General features: G+C 43.8%; 1 protein-coding gene across 1 annotated transcript in view; it reads right to left on the bottom strand.

The window, feature by feature from the left end:
• Positions 1-25000, bottom strand: part of LOC311230254 (extracellular sulfatase Sulf-2-like) — a gene marked incomplete at its 3' end in the record, with an annotated part of 130980 nt that overhangs the window by 16991 nt on the left and 88989 nt on the right. Inside the window, exons 3-7 of the mRNA XM_084316475.1 lie at positions 23011-23276; positions 15514-15753; positions 14872-15023; positions 13470-13639; positions 248-398 (exon numbers count right to left, since the gene is read on the bottom strand). Of these exons, the coding sequence (XP_084172601.1) occupies positions 248-398; positions 13470-13639; positions 14872-15023; positions 15514-15753; positions 23011-23200 (903 nt within the window). The 5' untranslated portion in view covers positions 23201-23276. The remainder of the gene's footprint in view (positions 1-247; positions 399-13469; positions 13640-14871; positions 15024-15513; positions 15754-23010; positions 23277-25000) is intronic.

The following is a 25000-nucleotide window of genomic DNA, read 5'->3' on the forward strand; positions in this document are numbered from 1 at the left end:
TAATCATACATCAAAATAGCCTAATTTTATTATTATACACGATGATGATACAGAAAATTACAGAAAAACGAGAAATGCATGGCAAAAATAGCATTTATTTTCAGTAATTTAGAGACCCCCCCAAAAATTCACGAATCATGTTTTCAGGGGAGCTGATGTCTGATCTAGGGGAGCCATGGCTCACCGAGCTCCCCCATGATTCGCACCCTGTGTGTGTCTGTGTGTGTGTGTGTGTGTGTCCACCCACCTGCTCCACACTGTCGTCCACAGACAGGAGGGTCTGCATCCTGCGGCGCTGCAGCATGTTGGTGAACTGCATGTGGACCGGCCTCATGGGGCCTGTGTAGCGCAGGATCCAGTGCTTGTCTGGGTTAGGAGCATAGTTGTAGCTGGGAGTTCTAGAGAGAGAGAGAGAGAGAGAGAGAGAGAGAGAGAGAGAGAGAGAGAGCCATATAAGAGAGCCATAATACTAGTAAGATCCATCAATCAAATGAAATAGTCAACAATCAATTAAATGAAGGAAATTACATAAAAACGTACAACAAATATGAGAGGAGAGCAAACAATAAGTCATATAATAATACTGGACCACAGGGCATCTGATATAGATTTGGCAACATTTCATTTCTCTGTCCACTGATTTCCATTTGAATGGACACAATATAGCTAAACTGAATTCTCATTCCATTGTATTTGGTCGCATCCTGCGTTACATTGTGGCGTTCTATTGTGGAGTTCTATTGTACTCGGTCGTGCCGTGTTGCATTGTGGCTGTTCCACTGGAAATTGGATTATAGGAAATGTACCAATGAGTTGATGCATTGGGTGTATTTGCAATGTGCACACACGACAATAACCTCTGCCAACGCCTGCAGACGCCTTCCACCCCTCTTTCCCAGAGGCCAGAGAATGTAATGCTCTAATGCTGAACGGGGGGGGGTTACATAACGCATGTAAAATGCAAAGAGTTGCGATCGATGGGCCCACGCGAAGAACGGAGGGTCTGATCAATATTTAACTCCAGGCCATGGAACCTTAATTATTTTGAAATAAACACTGTTAAAATATCTAATGAGATCTTAGAGGCAAACATATTTAAAGCTTAAAGTGGATCGATTTTACTTAAAAAATAAAAAGAAAAGCGAATCTGCCGCAGCCTCTGTGCACAGAAAAAACTCAAAGCTCGTTCTTCAGACGAAGCACCGCGAGGGTCCATTATAAGCAGTGGTGCAGTGGTGGTCCCATGCGGTACCACGCCGTCCCAGCAGTTTTCTGAGCAGAAGTACGCGCACGGACGTGCACGCACACAAAAATGCGTTCACAACTTTCACTCGACTCGTCGCGCCGTGCGCCAAGAACCGCACTTATCTATCACCTAGACGTTGCATAATAATAGGATACCAATAACATAACAAAGAACGAGAAGTGCAAAACCAAAATACAAGCCCTGTGGGGGTTTGCTTGATCTGTGGAGCTCTCACTATGGGACAAATGGTCCCGACTGGAAGGATGAGGCATTAAGTTGTGCTTCAGAAGGAAACTGTCCTTCTGTAAACTAAGTTACATTGTTAATTTAGTTTGTATTTACTTTTCTAGTTTAAGTTAATTCAATTAAAGAAATTGTAACTACAATTACATTTAAAACATTGTTTGTTTTTCAACCATATCTGTTGACAATATAATTTCTTTATATATTGAAGGCTACATCCTGATACCTTTTTCAGCTTCTCTATTTCAAGGCAATATTTACAAAAACTAAACTAAAACTAGTAATTTCCTATACAAACATGTTTCCTACTATTTATGCATAATAATCATCTGTTCTGTGCGCACGTGAGGGAACATGTATGCGCATGCGTCCAGGCAGTTCTGATATTACGACTGCACCCCTGATTATAAGTTTCCAGATAACTGATGCTATCGGCTCACATCCTATTCAGTAAAAGAAAACAGTACGCCAGAGTGCCGTGTCCAAACTTTATGGATTGACTACAACACTGCAAAGACGCGTAAAATGTCCACACCGAATTCAATCTGCGTCCGAAAAGGTTTCATATTCCGCGTGCGAAGTGTGAGGAGGACGTGCCCCCGCCCCGGCATGGACACTTTATCACCTCGGAGGAGCCGAGGGGACCTTTTAGCACCGCTCTCCCTCCCGTCGGAGGACAGGAAGGTGACGGAAGTTAGCGGGAGGAGACCCGCTGAAAGATTCACGCCATGGGAAAGCGTGATTTTATGGGAGGAAAAGGCAATTAAAAAGTTGCTACAAAGACGGCAGGGCTGAGTTGTTTCGGAATATTCCAGGCATAAAGCCTGTGTGGCGGAGGTTAATGATGCTGGTGGGATTAGAGCGGGAGGAGGAACAAAGAACACTGCCTCATTACTGGCCTCCAGGATGTGTCTCTGGAGGCTGATAGTAATGTAGGATCGCCATTAGATAACGCTAGACGACAGCCAGTCAGGTGCACGCGGAGAGACGGCTTGGGATGTGTGTGTGTGTGTGTGTGTGTGTGTGTTGTAACTACCTAAAATACATCGTTGCACATTGCAAGGAAGAAGAGCTCCTTATGTCGGAGGAATGAAACGTGAACAAAACGCGAGGCGAATAAACCAGAAAGCTTCAGTATACGCTTATCAGAGAGAAGATTACGAAGCGTTTTACAGGCGGTGAGAGATAACGAGATAGCAGTGTCACGTAGGGTTAAATGAAAGCGTCCGCGGACGACGCGCAGGGGGGTGAGTCGGCAGAGTGTCGGCTCTGAACGTGTCAAATGTAAGACTTGGCCCTCGTCAGCCTCGGCCCGCATGGTTCCAGTCACATGAGTCTACCTGATGTAGTTCAGAGACAGAGGGAGAGAGCAGTCACGTGAGTCTACCTGGCGTAGTTCAGAGACAGGGAGAGAGCAGTCACGTGAGTCTACCTGGCGTAGTTCAGAGACAGAGGGAGAGAGCAGTCACATGAGTCTACCTGACGTAGTTCAGAGACAGAGGGAGAGAGCAGTCACATGAGTCTACCTGACGTAGTTCAGAGACAGAGCAGTCACGTGAGTCTACCTGACGTAGTTCAGTGACAGAGACAGAGCAGTCACGTGAGTCTACCTGACGTAGTTCAGAGACAGAGGGAGAGAGCAGTCACATGAGTCTACCTGACGTAGTTCAGAGACAGAGGGAGAGAGCAGTCACATGAGTCTACCTGACGTAGTTCAGAGACAGAGCAGTCACGTGAGTCTACCTGACGTAGTTCAGAGACAGAGGGAGAGAGCAGTCACATGAGTCTACCTGGCGTAGTTCAGAGACAGAGGGAGAGAGCAGTCACATGAGTCTACCTGACGTAGTTCAGAGACAGAGGGAGAGAGCAGTCACGTGAGTCTACCTGGCGTAGTTCAGAGACAGAGGGAGAGAGCAGTCACATGAGTCTACCTGACGTAGTTCAGAGACAGAGCAGTCACGTGAGTCTACCTGACGTAGTTCAGAGACAGAGGGAGAGAGCAGTCACATGAGTCTACCTGACGTAGTTCAGAGACAGAGCAGTCACGTGAGTCTACCTGACGTAGTTCAGAGACAGAGGGAGAGAGCAGTCACATGAGTCTACCTGACGTAGTTCAGAGACAGAGGGAGAGAGCAGTCACATGAGTCTACCTGACGTAGTTCAGAGACAGAGGGAGAGAGCAGTCACATGAGTCTACCTGACGTAGTTCAGAGACAGAGGGAGAGAGCAGTCACATGAGTCTACCTGACGTAGTTCAGAGAGAGACAGAGGGAGAGAGCAGTCACATGAGTCTACCTGACGTAGTTCAGAGAGAGACAGGGAGAGAGCAGTCACATGAGTCTACCTGACGTAGTTCAGTGACAGAGGGAGAGCAGTCACGTGAGTCTACCTGACGTAGTTCAGAGACAGAGCAGTCACATGAGTCTACCTGATGTAGTTCAGAGACAGAGGGAGAGAGCAGTCACATGAGTCTACCTGACGTAGTTCAGTGACAGAGGGAGAGCAGTCACGTGAGTCTACCTGACGTAGTTCAGAGACAGAGCAGTCACATGAGTCTACCTGACGTAGTTCAGAGACAGAGGGAGAGAGCAGTCACATGAGTCTACCTGACGTAGTTCAGTGTAAAGTGCAACAGCAATATACAGGTGGTTAAACAAAACTGGGTACAAAATATATAAATTAGTACTACTGAGTGTAGTGCTAATCAGATGTATGTACAGAGTTGTATTATATACATAGAGACAGTATGACTACTACTAAGAAGTTATTTCCTCATGTCCTCTGACGATACCTCGAAACACGGCAGATCACACATTTCACAATAATGCTGTAAATTGTTTTGAGAAAATCCTTCTATAATAGCAAGTGAAAATAATCCCACGCGTTGGTGTTCATCAAGGAATTAGGCTTCTAAGGCTTAAGATCAGTTGACTTATTATGATGGCTTTTTTAGTTTTGCAGTGAATACCAGGTTGCTTTCAATTCCATCGCTTCAAAACAAGCCGCGGGTGATTCACTAATTTTATAGATCGTTCATTCTCAATTTGAAAGAGAATCTACTTCCTGAATGAAACGGATTGCACATAAATTGGCCCAGAGTTGGAGTTGCAGTAGGCTGTACTCAATGGGTTCTATTTATATCCCATGTAGCTGAACTCCGCTGTGGGGCTTCTCTCAGGAGTTTGGATGGTTTCACCTTGGCAGGGTGGCTGGGTGGTTAGAGGAGCGGCAGGGTGGAATGTTTCATTTTTCAAGGCCATTCCATAACCCTGGTCGTCACATGTGAGATTACAGGTCTGCAAGGAGCGATGTGTCCGTGAAGTGTCTTTGAGCAACTACCTGCTCCACCAGGACAGAACTGGCCGAGACTACACTCTGACCCCTCTGCTGAGATGTCTACAGTACCTCCAGGTCTATGTGTGTCTCAGAGGCTTATATATAATTAAAGTGCAATAAAATGAGCACATTAGCGCTCTGGCACAAGCACCAGTCACTTTAACACTCTGTACCAAAAGCACTTATAGGCTGCGGTTACACTAGGGCCATTTTCGTTTAGTTTCATTCGCTTTTCAGAACGCTGCGTATTGGCAGGCAAGTAAGAGTTAAGTTAGACGTCGTTTTGTCTCGTCTACTATATACATGTAGTACAATGCCAAAGCAGTAGGCGGCGATGTAGTTCAAACATGAAGGCCATTTTCAACCAATCAGAAAGGTTGAACGAGACACTCCACATTCTGCTAAAAATCTCAAAAGCCACCATCTTTTTACCTCGCATGAGCCATTTAGCCACATAGCATTTATTTTTCAGCAAGAAATAAAGTGCAATAAACAAAAACGGATACATTCACTGTGTGTTCTGCCTCATTTGTTGATGATTTGTTGATGAAACAAAACTAACATCAACACAATTGACCACCAGCGGAGTTTAGTCTCACAAAAATATTGCCGATGTTGTTAGCTTACGTGCTAACATGATTGGGATATGCCATTATAACAGTATAGCATTGTGGCTAGCAGCTTGGTAACGTTAATGCTAGCAGAATGAATGGATGTAAACTTTATTTAACAGATTGCAGAATGGGTACAATACAATACGGCTCAATACAAACAATTGTTAAGGGAATGCAGACTGTTGTAGCTTGGACTGGGCTCCTTATAACAATAACTTGACAACACGTTGGTAGCCGCAGCTACTTGGTACAGCTCTGCTGTAAACACTGGAAATAACCGTGCGGGTCTCTACTGCGCATGGGCATTGGGCAGAACGGCTCCGTATCCGGCTCGCGCAGATTACATGGCACCATTGTCGGCGAGTTTCCAAAACGAAAACACCTTCCTGCCAAAACGGCGTTTCTTTTTAACTTGGACATGCAAACGTAATCATTCAGCAACAAAAACAAAAACCCCAGTGTAACCATGGCCATAGTCTCCTTATTTCCTGGTTTGTCTTGTCCACGTCACACATATTGTCATTGTATGTTTCATCTATTGTCTGTTTTTTTATAGTTGTGAAGTTTATGTAATTTAGTAACTTATCAAATCAAATCAAATTTATTTGTAAGGCCCAACAACACACGTTAATGTCTCCATGGGCCGTCTTCTTTAACACTTTAACTGCCGAAAACGCCGGAACTCGTCATTCCCCGCCATGCTCAAGTTGCCGAGGACGCCGGAACTCGTCTTTGATATCAATATTTCAAAAATCTGTGATCGGAATCATATTTCCCCTCTGCAGCCTTGACACACAGTTCTGATCTCCTCTCAATCCTCTAGCGGTTCAAGAGCGCCATCTGGTGGCCGATCGGCAGATCGGAAAACCGGATGTCAACCTTTAACCCGGCAGGACTCACTCCATATGTGGTCCGGGCACTCGCTAATGTTAGAGAGACTCAAGGCCTCTGCATGCTACAGAAACTTCAGAGCAACTGCAACACAACATCGGCGCGATTTCAGCGCGGTTGTTTTAGAGGGTCTTGTAGACTGTGTTGCTTGGACGTTGCGTACATGTCCCTCAAATCTAACCTAAACAACCGTTGCGTTGATATTGCGTAGCAGTGATTGGTTGGTTAGCGAATGGGGGCGGGGCTGTCATAGAATAATATTAGTCCCGCAGAGAATATCATCCTCCATTGTTGTTTCCAGCGTTGACGCTAAATAATTAGCGTCACATAGCTCGCCTTTTTCTGAAAACCCAAGCACATATTGTTCCATAGCATACGCCTTCAGTTGATCATGACAAATCCTCTCTTACCTTGACGATTAAAAAGCCTCCATAATTTAGTAAATAAAGCCGTAGCCAGCCAGCTAGCATTGGGTCTATTCAAAATGCTATCCACATTAGCTACATAGCTAACCAAGTAAATACAATGGTATCCGTCCTGAGGTAACGTTAAATACAACGTTTGCTAGTCGAAATGACGACACACACAGGGACAAGTTAAACATCAATCAATTAATTTATTCCAATAGGTAGTTTGAGCTGCATGTGAGCCGAGGTCCTCTCCATTGGAAACTAATGATGTTACGGTAACGTTAGCTCGAAAAGCACAGAAAGTTAAGCTGCTAGCAACAGACACTATAACACTTCCGGTCGGGGTTTTCAAAATAAAAGAGCGACGTCTAAAATCACCGGAAATACGTTTATTTTGTACATTATCTAACGTTAACACGAACCTAAACTAACTTTAGTTAAACTAACTTTGCGCGTCAATGTTGCAGAAGCATAAAGGCAGAGTGTCTAAAACACTGTTGCTTTGTCGATGTTGTGTTGCAGTTGCTTTGAAGTTTCTGTAGCATGCAGAGGCCTTCAGTCTTCACCCAGTGAACATCGATCGGTGGAAATAACTCGAAAAAACAACATGATTTGGACGTATATACTATTATACAACCTGGAAATAGATCCGGTATTTCGACATCCCATAATTGAAAACTGTCTACTCCACGCTGATCGCCCAACGGCCCGAGGAGACTGGGGTGAGTTTTAGCGTTATATTCTAACGTGTTCTTTACTAACTGCTATGATGAACATATGACCCACATTAGATGAATGGTATAACGTTGCCCACGGAATTATAAACGCCCCCTCGCCCATCCGGTCAACATCAGGGCCCTGTTTCTTGTACCTGGATAACTGAGTTAGCCGGATAACTTTAACTGGATAACTGAGTTAGCCGGACTTTCCGGTTCCATGTACGTGGATTTTCCAAATCACCATGACAACAGATCCAAAAGTTTGAGCCTGGTCGAAAGCAGAGTTCAAGTTCAAGTTAGCCGGATCACGCAGAGCCACGCCCCCGCAAAGAAAGTGACAGCTCGTTTCCTGAAATTATTCCCACAGCCTAGGATCTGCGTTATACCATTCTGAATTACGTTCTTGTGCTCCATTCTTCCAGAGGGGTCTTTTGAAATGTAAAATAGACCCAAAATGCTGATACTAAATTCACTTTGTCCTAAATAATGCACGTTATATATACCGTGGCGACGGTGGCGCTCGCTCGTGCGATGTACACATTATGTGGTTATTTTAATTGTAACTGGGATTAAGATGTCTGATGAGATGCGCTGTTTGACGGATTTGAGAAATTGAATGAGCCGTTGACGTCACATTAATGAATGAGGATAAAGAGATAAACTTCATTCAAAACAAAGGATATTCTAAACACGGGTCTCTCGTTCATTAATGTATAAACAATGAATTTATCCCATCTGGCACAGTGGTGCAGCGGTAGTGCTCAAGCCTGCCAACCCAGTGACCGGGGTTCAAAACCCGGTGTTTCCAATATGATTTTTTTGAATATAATATTAATGATTATACGCCAAAGTAGCCTGGTTTTAAGTTAAAATATTATAAATCTACATGCATTGAGGATGTCATTCTTTATATAGCTCTCAACGTGCACCAAATTGAATTATTCCTATATTGCAAAAGGAAGGAGACGACTAGGGTCTCGAACCCCGGTCGTCTGTGTGAAAGTCAAAAGAACAACCCGTTAGACCACATTGGAGATAAGTTAAAGATTGACTATACATCAATCAATGGGTAAGAGAGCCGTATCGTAATTCTGTATAACAGTTAACTAATTATTTTCGCTAGCAAGATCTCATTTGATTATTCAATCCAGCAGGCAAGTTTAAAGAAATATAATCTGATTGATTGAGGTAATGAGGGACTTAAAATTAGCCTATAGATAACGCATTTAACTTGTCGGCGAGGCGATTGAGCCGTATTGCAATCTGTCAATAAAGTCTTAAATCAATTAATCAATCAATGCCGTTAGAGAATCAGGATCTCTGCCATCGATACGTGCTGGCTTTTCACCTAAAGCGGCCGCGCGCATTTAGCCTGAGTCGCAAGTCTGGCTTGAGTTAACGAGACTGAATCCACCTTCGTGGAACAGGAAAATCCCGGCTTCAAACATCGGGTTAACTGAAGCTGGATAATGACATCTTGATCGACTTAGTTGAACCACGTACAAGAAACAGGGCCCAGATGACGTGTAGTAAATTCTAGAAGTACGTCCAATTGAAATTTTTGATCTCGCACAGATTCCTACCAAACTGTATTTCATCATCAATATAATGCATTTGGGGCTATAAATCACGTTCTGGAGAAAGCTGCAGAAAGAGATGAAAACATACTTATACTTTAGACCATATTTTAGTATGAATATGTGAATGAAAAAGTTTAACGTTGCTACACCATGAACAATACATATAGGACCTTGAATGGGCCCTAATAATGGCAATCTAGCAATAGAATTTAAAAAGTTATAGCCCTGCAAAGAAGGGGAACTTCTCCATGTTAAATAGAGCTGGCAACGGATGGTATATCATGAATTTAACCTTAGGCAATCAAAGTGTTAAACAAGTCAAGAAGAAACATCACAATAAATCAAGAACAAAACAAAAACACCATGAAGTCCAAAACATTTTAAATAAATAAAATAAATGAATGCAACACTCCCAGACATGCCCCACGTGAAGGAAAGGAAAAACTCACTAAAACCTAGCAATAGAAAAAAATGCTTATACATGTACCGTTCTTGTGATTATGACATTTATGTAGTTTAGTCATTTGTACATGTACTGTTGTCTGTTCCTGTAATTATGAAGTTTCTGTAGTTTAGTAACTTGTACTCGTGTCTGTTGTTGTGGTTATGAGGTTTGTGTAGTTTAGTAACTTGTACTGGTGTCTGTTCTTGTGGTTATGAGGTTTGTATAGTTTAGTAACTTGTACTGGTGTCTGTTTTTGTGGTTATGAGGTTTGTATAGTTTAGTAACTTGTACTGTTGTCTGTTTTTGTGGTTATGAGGTTTGTGTAGTTTAGTAACTTGTACTGTTGTCTGTTCTTGTGGTTATGAGGTTTGTATAGTTTAGTAACTTGTACTGTTATCTGTTTTTGTGGTTATGAAGTGTGTATACACAATTTGTTTGTGTTTATAATTAGTCTGCTCTGATATAACATCAACCTGCTAAAGGACTACAGATGGAAATTAGCCTCTGGTTATAATCTGGCATATGTACCTAATGTTCATTAATATGTATTGTCCCTCTTTTAAATAAAAATAAATAAATAAATAAATACAGTATACATTTTTTGTTGTTGTAATTATAGTTATATGAGTGCTCTAAACAGTGGTTCTCAAAGTGGGGTCCAGGGACGGGGGTCCTTGAGAGGTCTCCAGGGGGTCTCCAGGGGGTCCCCAGATAAAAGTGGGGTGTAGTTTAATTTCACTAATATTTTATTTACAAAGGAATGTAATTAACTCATTGACCGCCACGCTTAAGTGCGCCAGAGGGCGCTAGAGCGCCACCGCTTTAATCAATGGGAGGAGTGGGAGATTTGTGAGTGCTTAAAATATATCTTAAATTATGGCTATGGGTCTAATACACTCATCAATTATCAGTGAGTTGCTTGCAGTCAACATGTACAAAACGGATTGTTTGTTCATCTGTACGTTTCCGTTTTATACCGTTTTGAATACGAGTATAGTTTTGGTGATTTCTAGTCATTCCAGAGAAAGACACGATAATAGCCCTTTAGTGGAATACACAAAACACGTTGTCATTTTTCGGCTGATTATCGAATCTTCCTGAAATCAACGCTAGATCATCATTATTGTCCTTCCTCGTGCATACATGAAATGGCCCTCGTAGCCATAGCTGTCAACATTGGGATTTAAAAAAAAACTGGAGATTTGGCCCTTCTTTATACCTTCATCACTATATTAATACTACAACTCAAGAAGAATCAAGACGTTTATTTGTCACATACATATCAGGGAATACAGTGAAATGCGGGTGGTCATGCCCGCATTGATTGTGCAAAATACACAAAAATAGGCATAGAAAAAAAGAAAATAGGTAAGACACAAGATATGCATGATAAAAAAATACATGCTAAGTTCCTGAGAAACTGGTTCCTATGTACACTACTATACAATTGTAACTCTTAATGTATCTAAATTATACTATACAATACCTCCTTCCTTTAAAGTGACCTTTTGTTTAAAGTGATCTGTACATACATCTGATTAGTACTATTACTCAGTAGTACTCATTTATATATTTTATACCCAGTACATTGTATATTACTGTTGCACTTTACTGTTACTTGTGCTGTATAATGACAATACATTTGAATCTAATTAGACTGTCTTATCACTCTCTGGATGCTTTGGAGAGACACAGAATGACGAATTCTTTGTCGTTTTTTCTGTTGTTTGACAACAATGAAAAAGGCTGAGCTTTACATATGCTTGTAACTTTGTCATCAAACTCCACAACTATGGCACCTGTTGAGCAAAAGAGTCCAGTGATTAGATTTGATTGTCCTTTATATTTGCAATCTATAGATCCTTTTCACAGCAGCCATTTAACAGGAACCAGGGTAAACCTAGGCTAGTATATTGTCTATTCATTAGTAACGTTAGTCTGTGGCTAGCCATAACAGAGCTATCTTACCTTTGATGAGGTGGGTGGCTTTCGTTTTCCCCGCTGAGTACCTCTGAGCAATGGCAGAGTCAGGGAACATCATGTTAAAATCATGTCTGCTACCCTCGGGTTGAAATCGTCTGAAACTGAAGGCCACGTTGGCTTTTGCACAAAGCATAGACATTTTAACATCAGCTTTGGTGACTTGATTCTAGCCTAGAATCCTTCTTTATCCGGTCGGCCTACTTCTTCTTCTTCGGGTCGCAACCTTCTTCCGGTCGGACTTTCTGTGCTAACGTTCTAATCTACACGGCTGCCACCTGTCGTCAAGGGAGAAAAAAATTGGAGATTTACGGGAAAATATTTAACCGGGAGGACGGCGGGAAAGAACGGTGAAATACGGGAGAATCCCGGGAAAAACGGGAGGGTTGACAGGTATGCTCGTAGCGCGGCACCCCCCTCCCCCCCCACCTCCTGCACCCAACGGAAAACAGCCACACATACACACACAGATACAGCGTCGATCGGTTATAAATACATATCAGATCAACGATAAAATGTATATATATTGTTGTTATAACCTTGTATCTGATTCTGATGTAATGCAAAAGAAATAATCCAATTATCTGATCGCCATTTGAAGTACTGGGCGCGGAGGTCCATGCCATGTTCAACAGCATTGCATATGAGGGGGGGGGGGGGGGCAGCCTCGCAGATCTATCGTTGAAATCAGGTTACCTCGCCTGATTATTTAAACCACGCCCGCACAGCTTGGATCGTCCCAGAAAAAAATATATAACATTCCCAGTGGAGTGCAATACCAGCCGGAAGGCGTAGGGGGCAGTATTTGCCCTTTTGCGAGCTCAGACCCATTCCCAACGATAACATCAGGCTGGATGGATGAAAATGAATGGATATCGCTAATAAAAGAAATAACGATTAAAACCCGACTATACTCGTGATTGGCGCTGAACGGTCGGCGAGTTAACCCGACTATCATCGGGTCTGGCGTCCAATGAGTTAAGAATGACTATTCTGATCATAGGTTTCACTCTCTCCTCTGTTATCCGCCAACCTACTGTATAGACAGTTATGTAATTCTGGACTAAATCGTGTCTAACAACAACTACCTTCTCAGAGACAAAACCTTATGAAACGATGAGGGTCCGTGACCCTCTATTACGTATAAATGGGATCAAAGCCAGCTCAAGCACCACTGTATCTAACACATCCTCACGGATCCAAGCCAGCTCAAGCACCACTGTATCTAACACATCCTCACGGATCCAAGCCAACTCAAGCACCACTGTACGGTGGGCGAACAACACGAGGCCCTCTACAGGAAGGGACAGAGCAGACTGTTCTTCCTGAGAGGGCTCAGGTCTTTCAATGTCTGCAGCAAACTGCTGCAGATGTTCTACCAGTCTGTGGTGGCTAGTGACCTCTTTTTCGCTGTGGTATGCTGGGGGGGAAACACCAACACAGACAAAATAAATAAACTGGTCAAGAAAGCAAGCTCTGTGGTGGGAGCGGACCTGGACAGTCTGGAGGTGGTGGCAGAGGGGAGGATGAGGAGGAAGCTGTACGCTATCCTTGAGAACCCCTGCCACCCCCTCCATGATGAGCTGACTGCAATGCGGTCCACATTTAGCCACAGACTTATCCCCCCCCGACATACCACAAAGCGCTTCGGGCAGTCCTTTGTGCCAGTGGAAATCAGGCTCCACAACCAGGCAGGGCCAGGACGGGCTAACTGCTGTGGACTGGAGGATCTGATTTGTGGACTGTAACTAATTAATTAACATCATGATTGGACTTGTTTCTTATTTTCTTCTTTCATTCACCACTTCTAGCTCTATTTTAGCACTATTTTAGCTCTTCTTTTTAGCCCTATGTATTTGTCCATCTTTGTTTTTAACACGTACTAAATAATTGTATGTTATGTATTAACTGTTTTTAAATGGCTGTTGATGCTGTGATGGACATCTGAATCTCCCCTCTGGGATAAATAAAGGTTTTCAATCAATCAATCTAAACACATGCTCACATGTGCTGGGAGGCGTTGGGGAAGGCGGTGCTGTACTGGGGGGCGGAGTCCTCCGGTCCATGGGGGGCAGCGTGACTCAGGACCATCATGACCGGCCGGTGGGGGAACATCTTCTTGGACATGCGGAAGTAGTTGATGCTGTCGTTGGTGATGATGTCCGTCAGGTAATCCTGTGAGGCAGACGTCCATTAGTTCACATTCAACACATACAGTTTATCTGACATTTGTAACAAATACATTCAAATACTTACATGCACACACTGTAGGCTATTACTGTATGTGGGATATATCACAGTGTGTCACTGCAAGTCGAAAGTCATAATTCCTTTGCAAATTTGTACAACACTTTATAATGACCTTATTCCAGTGTTATAACCTGCGTAATCCTCTCAAAATTACGCAGGTAATTTTAGGTGTAAAGATATAAGATCTAAGACCTTTAATCACTGCCATGCTCTTAGTGAGTGGTACAGTAGGTGTAAAGATACAAGATCTAAGACCTTGTGTCATGATCCCAGACAGAGTCCTGTCTGGGACAGTTGGAACAATGTGAACAGTGGCCTTCTGCTGCCCTCTGGCGGGCACCGTCAGATAGTGCAGCTCTTGTCCCTATTCATCAATTTGTTCTATGTGATTCTTACCAATTTGTTGTCTGTGCATTTGATGTCTGTCTTGTCTGTGATGTTCCACTCCCTGGCATAATGCCTCCCCTGTCTGTGTTGGTTTTGTGATCTGGTTTAGTGTTGTTATCTTGTGTGTATTATATTTCAACCATGTAATGTTTCTTTGTCACTCTGTTCTTCCCAGCTGTGTTTAATGACCAATTACCCTCCTGTGTTAATCAGTGTCTGTATATAGGCCTGTGTGTTCCCTGACTTCATTGTGGCGTCATTGTCTCCGCTCTACCCCGGTATCCTGTCGTGTCTCTGTTATCATTGTGAAGCTCCCTGTCTGCCGTTTACCCTGTATTTACCCGTGAGTTAGTTCCTGTCTATTCTAGTCATGTTTTCCAGCTCTGCCAAGGTTTGTTTTTCCGTGTTTTACAGTTTGCTTTTGTTTGTTCTTTTGTACGTGCTTTTGTGTACCGGCTTATTCAGTAAACACCCTTCACTATATCCAACTCCTTCGTCTCTGCCTCCTCTCTCTCGTTATCATTGTTCCGCAAATTGGGTTCTCCTCACCTTCCCTCGCCACCCATCGTAACACCTTGGGGTAATCACTGCCATGCTCTTAGTGAGTGGTACAGTAGGGGTAAAGATATAAGATCTAAGACCTTGGGGTAATCACTGCCATGCTCTTAGTGAGTGGTACAGTAGGGGTAAAAATATAAGATCTAAGACCTTGGGGTAATCACTGCCATGCTCTTAGTGAGTGGTATGTGTAAAGATATAAGATCTAAGACCTTGGGGTAATCACTGCCGTGCTTCTCACGGACTCCATTCCGGCACAGCGTGTAGTTGTAGAAGCGAGAGTTCTTGACCAAGGCGACCCACTCCCGCCACCCGGGGGGCACGTAGGAGCCGTTGTACTCGTTCAGGTACTTCCCAAAGAAGGCTGAGGGGGAAGGACAGGTGAGACATGCATTAATAGGACCATGACGCTCCAGTGCATCTGTGAATTGTACCTGTAAATGAGTGAGAATAATATTCTATATATAAATACCAGATTTCTCTATTAATTTCACATGTAGAATAATGGTCTTATTACAAGAAGAGAGTTTCAACACACTTAACATGATATACACACTTGTACAGGTGCTTACATGAAGTCATTATGTGTACTCGACTGCATTCTTATTGTTATTTGTGACTTTTGACCACCTAAATGTTTATTGTGAGCGATCTGTAGTGCTGAATTTCCCTCGGGATCAATCAAGTACTTCTATTCTATTCTATTCTATTCTATTCTATTCTATTCTATTCTATTCTATTCTATTCTTCATTTGAATGCAGGATATACAACAAAATAATGTCCTAACAACACTGTGATAGCAGCACACCCCAAATCTAAATCCAGCACCCCCCTCCGGCGGCACACGCCTCACCCGTCCTGTAGCCGGAGTTGTTGAGGTGCACGGCGAAGGTGTGTGGCTCGTGGTGCGCCTGCCAGGAGGGGGAGGAGCAGTTCTCGTTGTTGGTGAAGGTGTGGTGGTTGTGGACGTACTTCCCCGTCAGGATGGAGGAGCGTGATGGGCAGCACATGGGGGTGGTGGAGAAGGCGTTGGAGAAGTGGGCGCCGCCCTTCTCCATGATGCGACGAGTCTTATTCATGGCCTGCATCGAGCCTGAGAGAGAGGAGGAGGAGGAGGGGGGGGGGGGGTTGTGGGAGGAAGGTTGAGATGGGAAGGGAGCATTGTGGGTAAAGAAACAGTGATAGCGTTAAAAAAAAAGAGAGAGAGGAAGGGAATAGAGAGGGAGGGAGTGGGAGAGAGGAAGGGAGAGAGTGGAATGGAGAGAGAGGAAGAGAAAGGGAGAGAGAGGAAGAGAAAGGGAGAGAGAGGAAATGAATAGAGAGGGAAGGAGCGGGAGAGAGAGAGAGAGGAAGGGAGAGAAAGGGAGAGGGAGAGTGAGAGAGGAGAGAGGAAGGGAGAGAGAGAGAGAGAGAGAGAGAGAGAGAGAGAGAGAGAGAGAGAGGAGAGAGGAAGGGAGAGAGAGAGAGAGAGAGAGAGAGAGAGGGAGGGAGAGAGAGATATGGCGGGATGAAGCGAGGGTAAAGAGTGAAGGGCCAGAAGATAGTAGACGAAGGGCAGAAGAGAGAAAGCAGGAGAGAGAGAGGGGGGAGCGGGAATAAATCTCCTCTCGGAGTGTCGCCCATTTGGATTCATGTGTACTAAAGGTCCTTTTCTCAGACTGATGGCGATTGTTTGGGAGAAACAGATGCTTGACCATAAATTCCTGCTCCTCAATGGAGGTCTACTCACCAGCGATCACGGGGGGACAAAGGGTGTCACCCCGGCCATTATGCAGCCCCTCCAGCCCAATGCAACCGCTTAAAGGGCTTAACCGGGCAGGGAGATGGCCAGGGTTTGGCGCCCGGGTAATGGGGCGCTCAGCTCTCATTCCATGCCAACACTGGTTGGTCGGGGGGATGGGCGCTTGGCAAAAGGGAGCACTTGACTCTGAGTGGGGCCAATTTGTTGAGGTGCCAGGAAGCAGCATTAAATTGACTTCTCTCACTGACGCCGTTGGGTTCACTTGGACAGAGCATCCACGCTACCCCCCGCCCCCCCTCCTCCCCCGGGGGGGGGGAAAGGGATGCACTGAGATCGCACAGGGAATACAAAAATAAATCTCTGACTGTCCTTCTCTCTCTCACACACACGCGCGTGCGAGAAAATAAAACGTGAAAGCCCCACAATTAACGCCTTTCACACGTTCACACGTTTTGACACGCTGCTAACACCGATGCGGTCCGTGGAGGACGATGCGTATAGTTTCCAGCCTCTCGTCAGCCACGCTGGCCCTGCTCACTGTACCCCCGGCTGTCGTTACATTTCAAACCTTTATTTAAACTCGAAAGGCAACGGAGGTTTCCCTCATTTAGAGTCACGTCGAGTGTACATACAGTTAAGCAAAACAGGCATATAAAATCACAAAAATAAGACAAGGACATGTGGCAGTTTTAATAAATTAAAACACGTACAACTGGATTGACAAAGGTTGTAGATCAAGGTTTTAAACTCTGCAACAGAGGGGATAATCTCAAGCTGTTGGAGTGCATTCCATGAGCTAGAGGGGCATCATAGCAAAATGCAGATTCACACTGTTCAGAGCAAACTCTGGGACCTTAACCTGTTAACTCATTCGGGGCCAAACACGTAATATTACGTGTTTCGCCGCCAACGCTTGAGCGCCAAACACGTAATAATACGTTTTTAGATCCTTTGATCTTTTCCCTCTGATCCCCGTTCTAAACCATCATCCGGATCATTCTGTGTCCCTGGCTTGTTTGCCTACGTTGGAATTGCAATGCTGATAGAATCTCACCAGGTGGCAGTATCGCCTACCTTTTGAACTCAGAAAGAAATGGATCAGGAGAGGCAATGAATGAACTCGACTATCAAGACTCGCTCTGAGGGGGAGGAGCTCTTCCAAAGCAATCGCTAGCAGATCTGCTCGCCTCAAAACCTATAGTGTCCCGTAAACATGTGTAATTACATATAAATGAGTAATCGCGATCGCCGATGGGATCATTGGAATTATTCTTTTTGGATTACCTTCTGGCTAAGGTAAGGACCCCCTATGTCTATTTTACCGAACCTGAAACTGTAACGCTCTGGGTTCTCTGGCGGCCGCCTGAGAACCACCCACCATTCTGACACCTGTCACTTGTCTCCCCTGTCACTTATTGTCTGGGTCTCCTGATTGGCTGTCACAGTGGTGCGCTTGGTATGTCTGGAATGTGGTCTTATTTAACCCCTGTCTTTCTGCTTCTAGTTGTCGGATCTTCACACTCTCCCTGCACGGTACACGGCGGTACCTCAGGCTCTGGACATAGCTGTTTGTTATTATTATTATTATTATTATTATTATTATTATTATTATTATTATTATTATTATTATTATTATTATTATTATTATTATTATTATTATTATTATTATTATTATTATTATTATTATTATTATTATTATTATTATTATTATTATTATTATTATCTATCTCTTCCTAGACGCCCTGCGTCAGTGTTGTTACCTTTTGGATTTACTGTAGGTGTACCGTTCTACAAATAAAGAGAACCACCGTTAATGAGTAAAAACCTTCTCTGCTTCTACTTATTGCCCCACGACTGGAACCTACCTGCCTCCGTCGTAACAGAAACATGTTTATGTAATGATCACAGTGTCTTACTTTACCGGACATAAACCAAGCGTTTTGTAACGATCGCATTTTCGGGGTAAGACTACCCCCCCCTTGATAATTTTGTCAAGGCACATGTGTACATGGTATATACCAGGGGTGGCCAACCAGTCAGAGATTAAGAGCCACAAAAATTACTGTGGTACCACAAAGAGCCACGGCACCCTTCATGTGTTTATAGGTCTCACCCTCTGGCCTCTGAAGTTGCTAATGTCTTTTTTATTTGGGCCTCACAGGGTTAAAAGTACCCTGTGAGACCCACGGTTGCAAAATTACAAAATCATGTTTAGCCATTTAAAAAAAGAAAAAGTCTGTAAATGTTTATAAAAAAATTTTTAAGCACATGTATTGGTCCTGTTGTTCAACCTCACAATGCTATTTGATAGTAAATGTGTTTATATTTCCCACCCTCTGAAGTTGCTAATGTCTTTTTCATTTGGGCCTCACAGGGTTAACCTCTTATGTCCGAAATATACAGTAAAAGTGTATATTTTCAGCATTACGTTTGTTTACCAATGATTTTAATTGTTATTAGTGAAATATAAGATTATAGAAATCTCAGGGCATTGAGTCGGAAACCGGCGCATATTGACAGGAGGAAGTGGAGCAGCCAAAAGTGAGTGTAGTCTTTTGAAGGAAGAGACTCTGGGCTTTAGAATTTTGAAAAACTACCCTACCCAGCTCACGCCAGCCCCTGCAAATCATCTGACTTCTGGATTTACTTATATTTAATTATATATATATTCTTTTATGGATGGAAGAGCCACACATTGACGGGCAAAGAGCCACATGTGGCTCGCGAGCCGCGGGTTGGCCACCCCTGGTATATACCTTTGATTTGGGAGTATTTGGGGTTTCAGGGGATCAACCAGAACGGTTTGGGCTTATTGCATATAACGTGTTTTATCTTGCGATCTATGGAAAAAGACTGGATTATCTTGGAAATGGACGATGTTTAGCATGTAATAAACTACAAACTACAGTGTGTAGAACAGTGGCGGCTCTACCACTAGGGGCGCTAGGGCGCCGACCCACCTGCTGGCCAGCTGCTGTTAAATCAGAGAAGAAGACAATAAAACTTTTTCGTTTTTGTGTTTTATAGCCCTATAAATAATATAAACATGTTTAAAATTAATAATATTTACTCATTTTAAGTATGTTTGTATTTCCAATGCACAATATAACGTTATTATCTAAATTAAAAAAACATCGTTTTCCAGAGCAGGAAGTGACATCACGTTTTTTTTTTTTTTTTTTTTTGTATTTCTCGGCCAGGGCTATACGCGATAGCGCTCTGAGTGCGCGTCACAGTTTGATCGCTGTCTCCGTCACAGCCAATCAGTGCATACGGCGTTGTGCGTTGAAATATGACTATTATGTTGGAATCCGAGCGCGATTTGAAGCGGTCTAGAAAGCAGCGTGAACTTCCGTGAGAATTTCCATAGCCGCATTTCGCGGAGACGCTCTCTGATTGGCCGACGCCAGTATTTTTTTCCATGGCAGAATTTCACAGAGACGATCTCTGATTGGCCGAATCCAATTTCTAATGTTCCAATTCTAGTTTCTAGCTTGGTTCCTAGGTTGGTCTAGGACTGTTGTTTGTCTTAGAGCGTGCCGTGCCGTGACTGCAAGTTCTTTAGACTGTTAAGCTTAGGCACTCTTTCAAAGTTGGTTAAGGTTAGAGTTTGTCTTAGAGCATGGCGATAGAACGCCAGGTAGTTTGCAGTCTGTTCGAGCGGAAATGGACAAAGGAATGTACTTGTTGAGTGTTGTGCTAACGTCGACGAGCTCAGCTGAGCTAACACTTGGCTAACAAGCTATATGGCGGATTATACACGTTTATCAAGCTCTCCTGCCCTGGACGTTTCAACTAAACAGTGAGTCTCTCTCTCTCTCTCTCTCTAACGTTAGTAGTACTAGGCTGGTGCGGGCTAACTGGCTATCGTTCTGGCAGCTAACGTTAGTAGTACTAGGCTGGTGCGGGCTAACTGGCTATCGTTCTGGCAGCTAACGTTAGTAGTACTAGGCTGGTGCGGGCTAACTGGCTATCGTTCTGGCAGCTAACGTTAGTAGTACTAGGCTGGTGCGGGCTAACTGGCTATCGTTCTGGGAGCTAACGTTAGTAGTACTAGGCTATCGTTCCGTGATTTGTTTACTTGGTAACACGGGTTGCTAAGGAATTTAGGTTCGAGGTTGAAGAAATCTCTCTCTCTCTCTCTCTCTCTCTCTCTCTCTCTCTCTCTCTCTCTCTCTCTCTCTCTCTCTCTGCTTAACGTTAACGTTTGTAAATCGTTTTTTTTAGGAGCAGTACTACTGCTGGCCATTCATGAAGCGAGACATTGCTGATTGTTTATTTATCGATGGCTCATTGATTTAACTACTGCAGCTCTCTCGGATTGAAAATACGCGGATTATGGCTTGTTCAATATCGTCTATGTTTGAATGAATGAATGAATGAGAACTTTATTAACAGATTGCAGAATGGGTACAATACAGTACGGCTCAATACACACAATTGTTAAGGGGATGCAGACCAGAGAAAGACGTTTGTCTTGTTTACATCAGGGTCCCAGATTTTCGATTCATATCGATAGTTTAATAGCTAGCCTTGGCTCGTTTAACAATATGCAAAATATGTGTACAGCCCTGTACTCATACTGAAGTTATTCTTGGTATATAATAGGTCTGATTGTGTAACGAATCGATTCCACGTCGCGCTGTGTGTGAGAGAGAGAAGGAGAGAGGGAGAGATCTGCCTGTGTTTGTAGACGGGCGAGTTTTGTTTCTAACTTTTCTATTTATATATTGTGTTTCAAGTTGTGAATTAGAGTCTAGACTATACTTTATTTGACTGGTTGTGTGTTGTTGTAGTAACAGCTGAGCGACTCGTTCATAAGAGCCGATTCATTGCCGTGAGCGTGAGTCGAATCGCTCACGTCTTGCCATGAGTGTTGCGTGGTACTGTACTGTATATGTTTGCATTTAGCAAAATGTTTGGTATAGCGCCCCTAGTGGCGAAGTACCCACCGGCCGCCACTGGTGTAGAAACAAACTTTTTTACATGATGGACTAGAAATAGTGTCTGTCAAATGAGCCATACTATTGTCTCCATAGCTATAATATAGAATATACAATAGCTCCGCAAAGATCGTGAAATATCACGAAAATGGTCATGAAAAGCTGGCTCTAAACAGTGAAGGATGGGGGAAGCTTGTGGCGCTCAATGTGTTAAGCTGTTTTCAAATTATAATTTTTTTTGTTCTTTTTTTCACATTCACATTTTACCAACCAAGAAAAAAATTTAAACATGACTCAGTCAGTTAAACTATATTCACGCTATTTTTTGTAATTCGTAAACATTTGTCGAGGACTAAAATCAGATCAGAATCAGAAACACATTTATTTTAAGACAGTGAACGTACAGGAATTCGTCTAGGTTCCATGTTCCACAGTGCGACAGAGGCGCATAATTACGACAATGAAGGCCTCAAACCCATAAATGAGCTCCGCTCAGCACGGCCATAGCAGTTCCATACCCACAGCGTTAGCAATCACTCTTGGCCATTCTCCAGGTCAACCCTCTCTTTCTTCAGATATTCTCCAGCCTAGCCAAGCGACCAAAACAGTCTGGCCGGGAAAAGCAACATTGGACGACAACCTATCTTCCATAGCTTCGATAGTCCCCTCTCTGCGCCGACACTTCAGGGGTGTAATCCTCAAAAATGGCCACCTTGTGTTCTCCAAAACGTAGATCTCCTCTTCTGGAGCAGGCCGCTCGGACGATTAGCTCTTTAGTCTGCAATCTATGGAGCCTCACAATAAAGGGTCTTGGTCCCCGATCCTTTCCGGGCCTTGCTAGGTTAGCTCTATGGGCTACATCGCACTCCGGTGGACTAGGAAGAACGTCATGGCCCAGAATTTCTTGCAGTAAGCCGGGTATGAAGTCTGAAGAACAGTTCCCCTCAGAGCCCTCCGGGATTCCAACGATTCTTATGTTGAGGCCTCTCTCGGGACTGCATCTCGCCAATTCTTGCCTGCATTCTGGTCACCTCCGTCTGTCTGTCTGTCGAGCAAGGCCCCCTCCAATCGCTTCAACCGTTCACACTGTCTTGAGGCTTCTTCAGTGAGCGAGGCTACCTCGTTAGCGTGAGCCAAGGATCTTGTATTCAGCGTCTCCACCTCTTCCATCACCGGATCAATTGCCATTTTTATCTCCTCCGTCACCGACTGCCGAAATGCTTCGAAGTGTTTATCAAATTGTCTTTCTACAAGCTTGCTAATGGCTGCAAGGCTAGCTTCACTTAGCTCCGTCCCTGCTGTGCCAGCTGTGGAACGCGAGGAGCCAATTGGTGTCCTATCGGCTGCCGGTCGTCCCGCAGTCCGCTGGCTCGCCATATCCATATACAAATTTGAAATGTTCGACCTGTCGATGTTACTTACTGTAAATTAAAAAAAATTTAAAAATAAAAACCAAAAATAAAACAAAGACTATGGGGGTAAAAAGTGTGTTTTTCAAAGTTTGTGGGGAGCTACTGTGAAACATGTCTTACTTATGCCTTCTTTTGCAAATCTTTGTATGTACACCCGACGTGACTCTAAATGAGGGAAACCTCGGTTGCTTTTCGAGTTTAAATAAAGGTTTGGGGTAAAAAAGCATCAGCTGAATGAAGGAATGTAAACATACCCAGCTCAATGTCCTGGTCGTCGGTGAGGATGAGGATGATGTTGGGGCGCACGTTGCGCATGTGCCGGTCCCTCTGTAGACGAGACCTGAAGCGGGGGCCTGACAGGTAGCTGGAGCCCCGGGCCTCGGGGGGGAGGACCCCCACCAGGAGCAGGAGGAGGAGGAGAAGAGGAGGCCCCTGCCCTGCCATCGCTCTAACACCCTGCGGTCGCCTCCTCCTATGGGCCGCCTCTCACTGTGACACGGAGCACGATCCCTCGCTTACCCTGGAGGAAAGAGACAGAGACAGAGTCATGGACATGGTAGGACTACAAGGACATGGTAGGACAATAAGGACATGGTGGACTAATTACATGGTAGGACTACAAGCACATGGTAGGACTATAAGGACATGGTGGACTACAAGGACATGGTAGGACTATAAGGACATGGTGGACTATAAGGACATGGTGGACTATAAGGACATGGTAGAACTATAAGGACATGGTAACACTATAAGGACATGGTAGGACTATAAGGACAAGGTAGGACTATAAGGACATGGTAGGACTATAAGGACATGGTAGGACTATAAGGACAAGGTAGGACTATAAGGACATGGTGGACTACAAGGACATGGTAGGACTATAAGGACATGGTGGACTATAAGGACATGGTGGACTATAAGGACATGGTAGAACTATAAGGACATGGTAACACTATAAGGACATGGTAGGACTATAAGGACAAGGTAGGACTATACATGGTCATGGTAGGACTATATGGACATGGTAGAACTATAAGGACATGGTGGACTATAAGGACATGGTAACACTATAAGGACATGGTAGGACTATAAGGACAAGGTAGGACTATACATGGTCAAGGTAGGACTATAAGGACATGGTAACACTATAAGGACATGGTAGGACTATAAGGACATCGTAGGACTACAAGGACATGGTAGGACTATAAGGACATGGTAGGACTATAAGGACATGGTAGGACTATAAGGACATGGTAGGACTATAAGGACAAGGTAGGACTATAAGGACATGGTGGACTATAAGGACATGGTGGACTATAAGGACATGGTAACACTATAAGGACATGGTAGGACTATAAGGACAAGGTAGGACTATACATGGTCATGGTAGGACTATAAGGACAAGGTAGGACTATAAGGACAAGGTAGGACTATGGACATGGTAGGACTATAAGGACATGGTAGGACTACAAGGACATGGTAGGACTATAAGGACATGGTAGGACTATAAGGACAAGGTAGGACTATACATGGTCATGGTAGGACTATAAGGACAAGGTAGGACTATAAGGACAAGGTAGGACTATACATGGTCATGGTAGGACTATAAGGACAAGGTAGGACTATAAGGACAAGGTAGGACTATGGACAAGGTAGGACTATGGACATGGTAGGACTATAAGGACAAGGTAGGACTATAAGGACAAGGTAGGACTATGGACATGGTAGGACTATAAGGACATGGTAGGACTACAAGGACATGGTAGGACTATAAGGACATGGTAGGACTATAAGGACAAGGTAGGACTATAAGGACATGGTATGACTATAAGGAATTGGTAGAACTATAAGGACTTGGTAAGACAAGGGTCTCATGCCTCAAAAAGCTCTGTATCTGTTTTTGAGTACATTGGAGTCATTGTTCGATATTTTCAAAATACAGGATGATTCCAATCTTCGTAAATGTTGCTGTTTCATGAGCGAAGGTCTTAGGACAAGGTCTTATGATGAGGTCTTAGGACAATATCTTCAATAATAGTAAACAGTGAGTTATGCCAGAAACAATATTTTGTAAGAGCATTTTTTTTTTTTACATGGCTTCACACTGGTGTGCTTATACACTGTTGCAGGTGACCCTCACACACACACACACACACACACACACACACACACACACACACACACACACACACACACACAGACACACACACACACACACACACACACATACACACACACACACAC

The sequence above is a fragment of the Notolepis coatsorum genome (assembly GCF_963971535.1).
Source record: "Notolepis coatsorum genome assembly, chromosome: 6".
NCBI lineage: Eukaryota > Metazoa > Chordata > Actinopteri > Aulopiformes > Paralepididae > Notolepis > Notolepis coatsorum.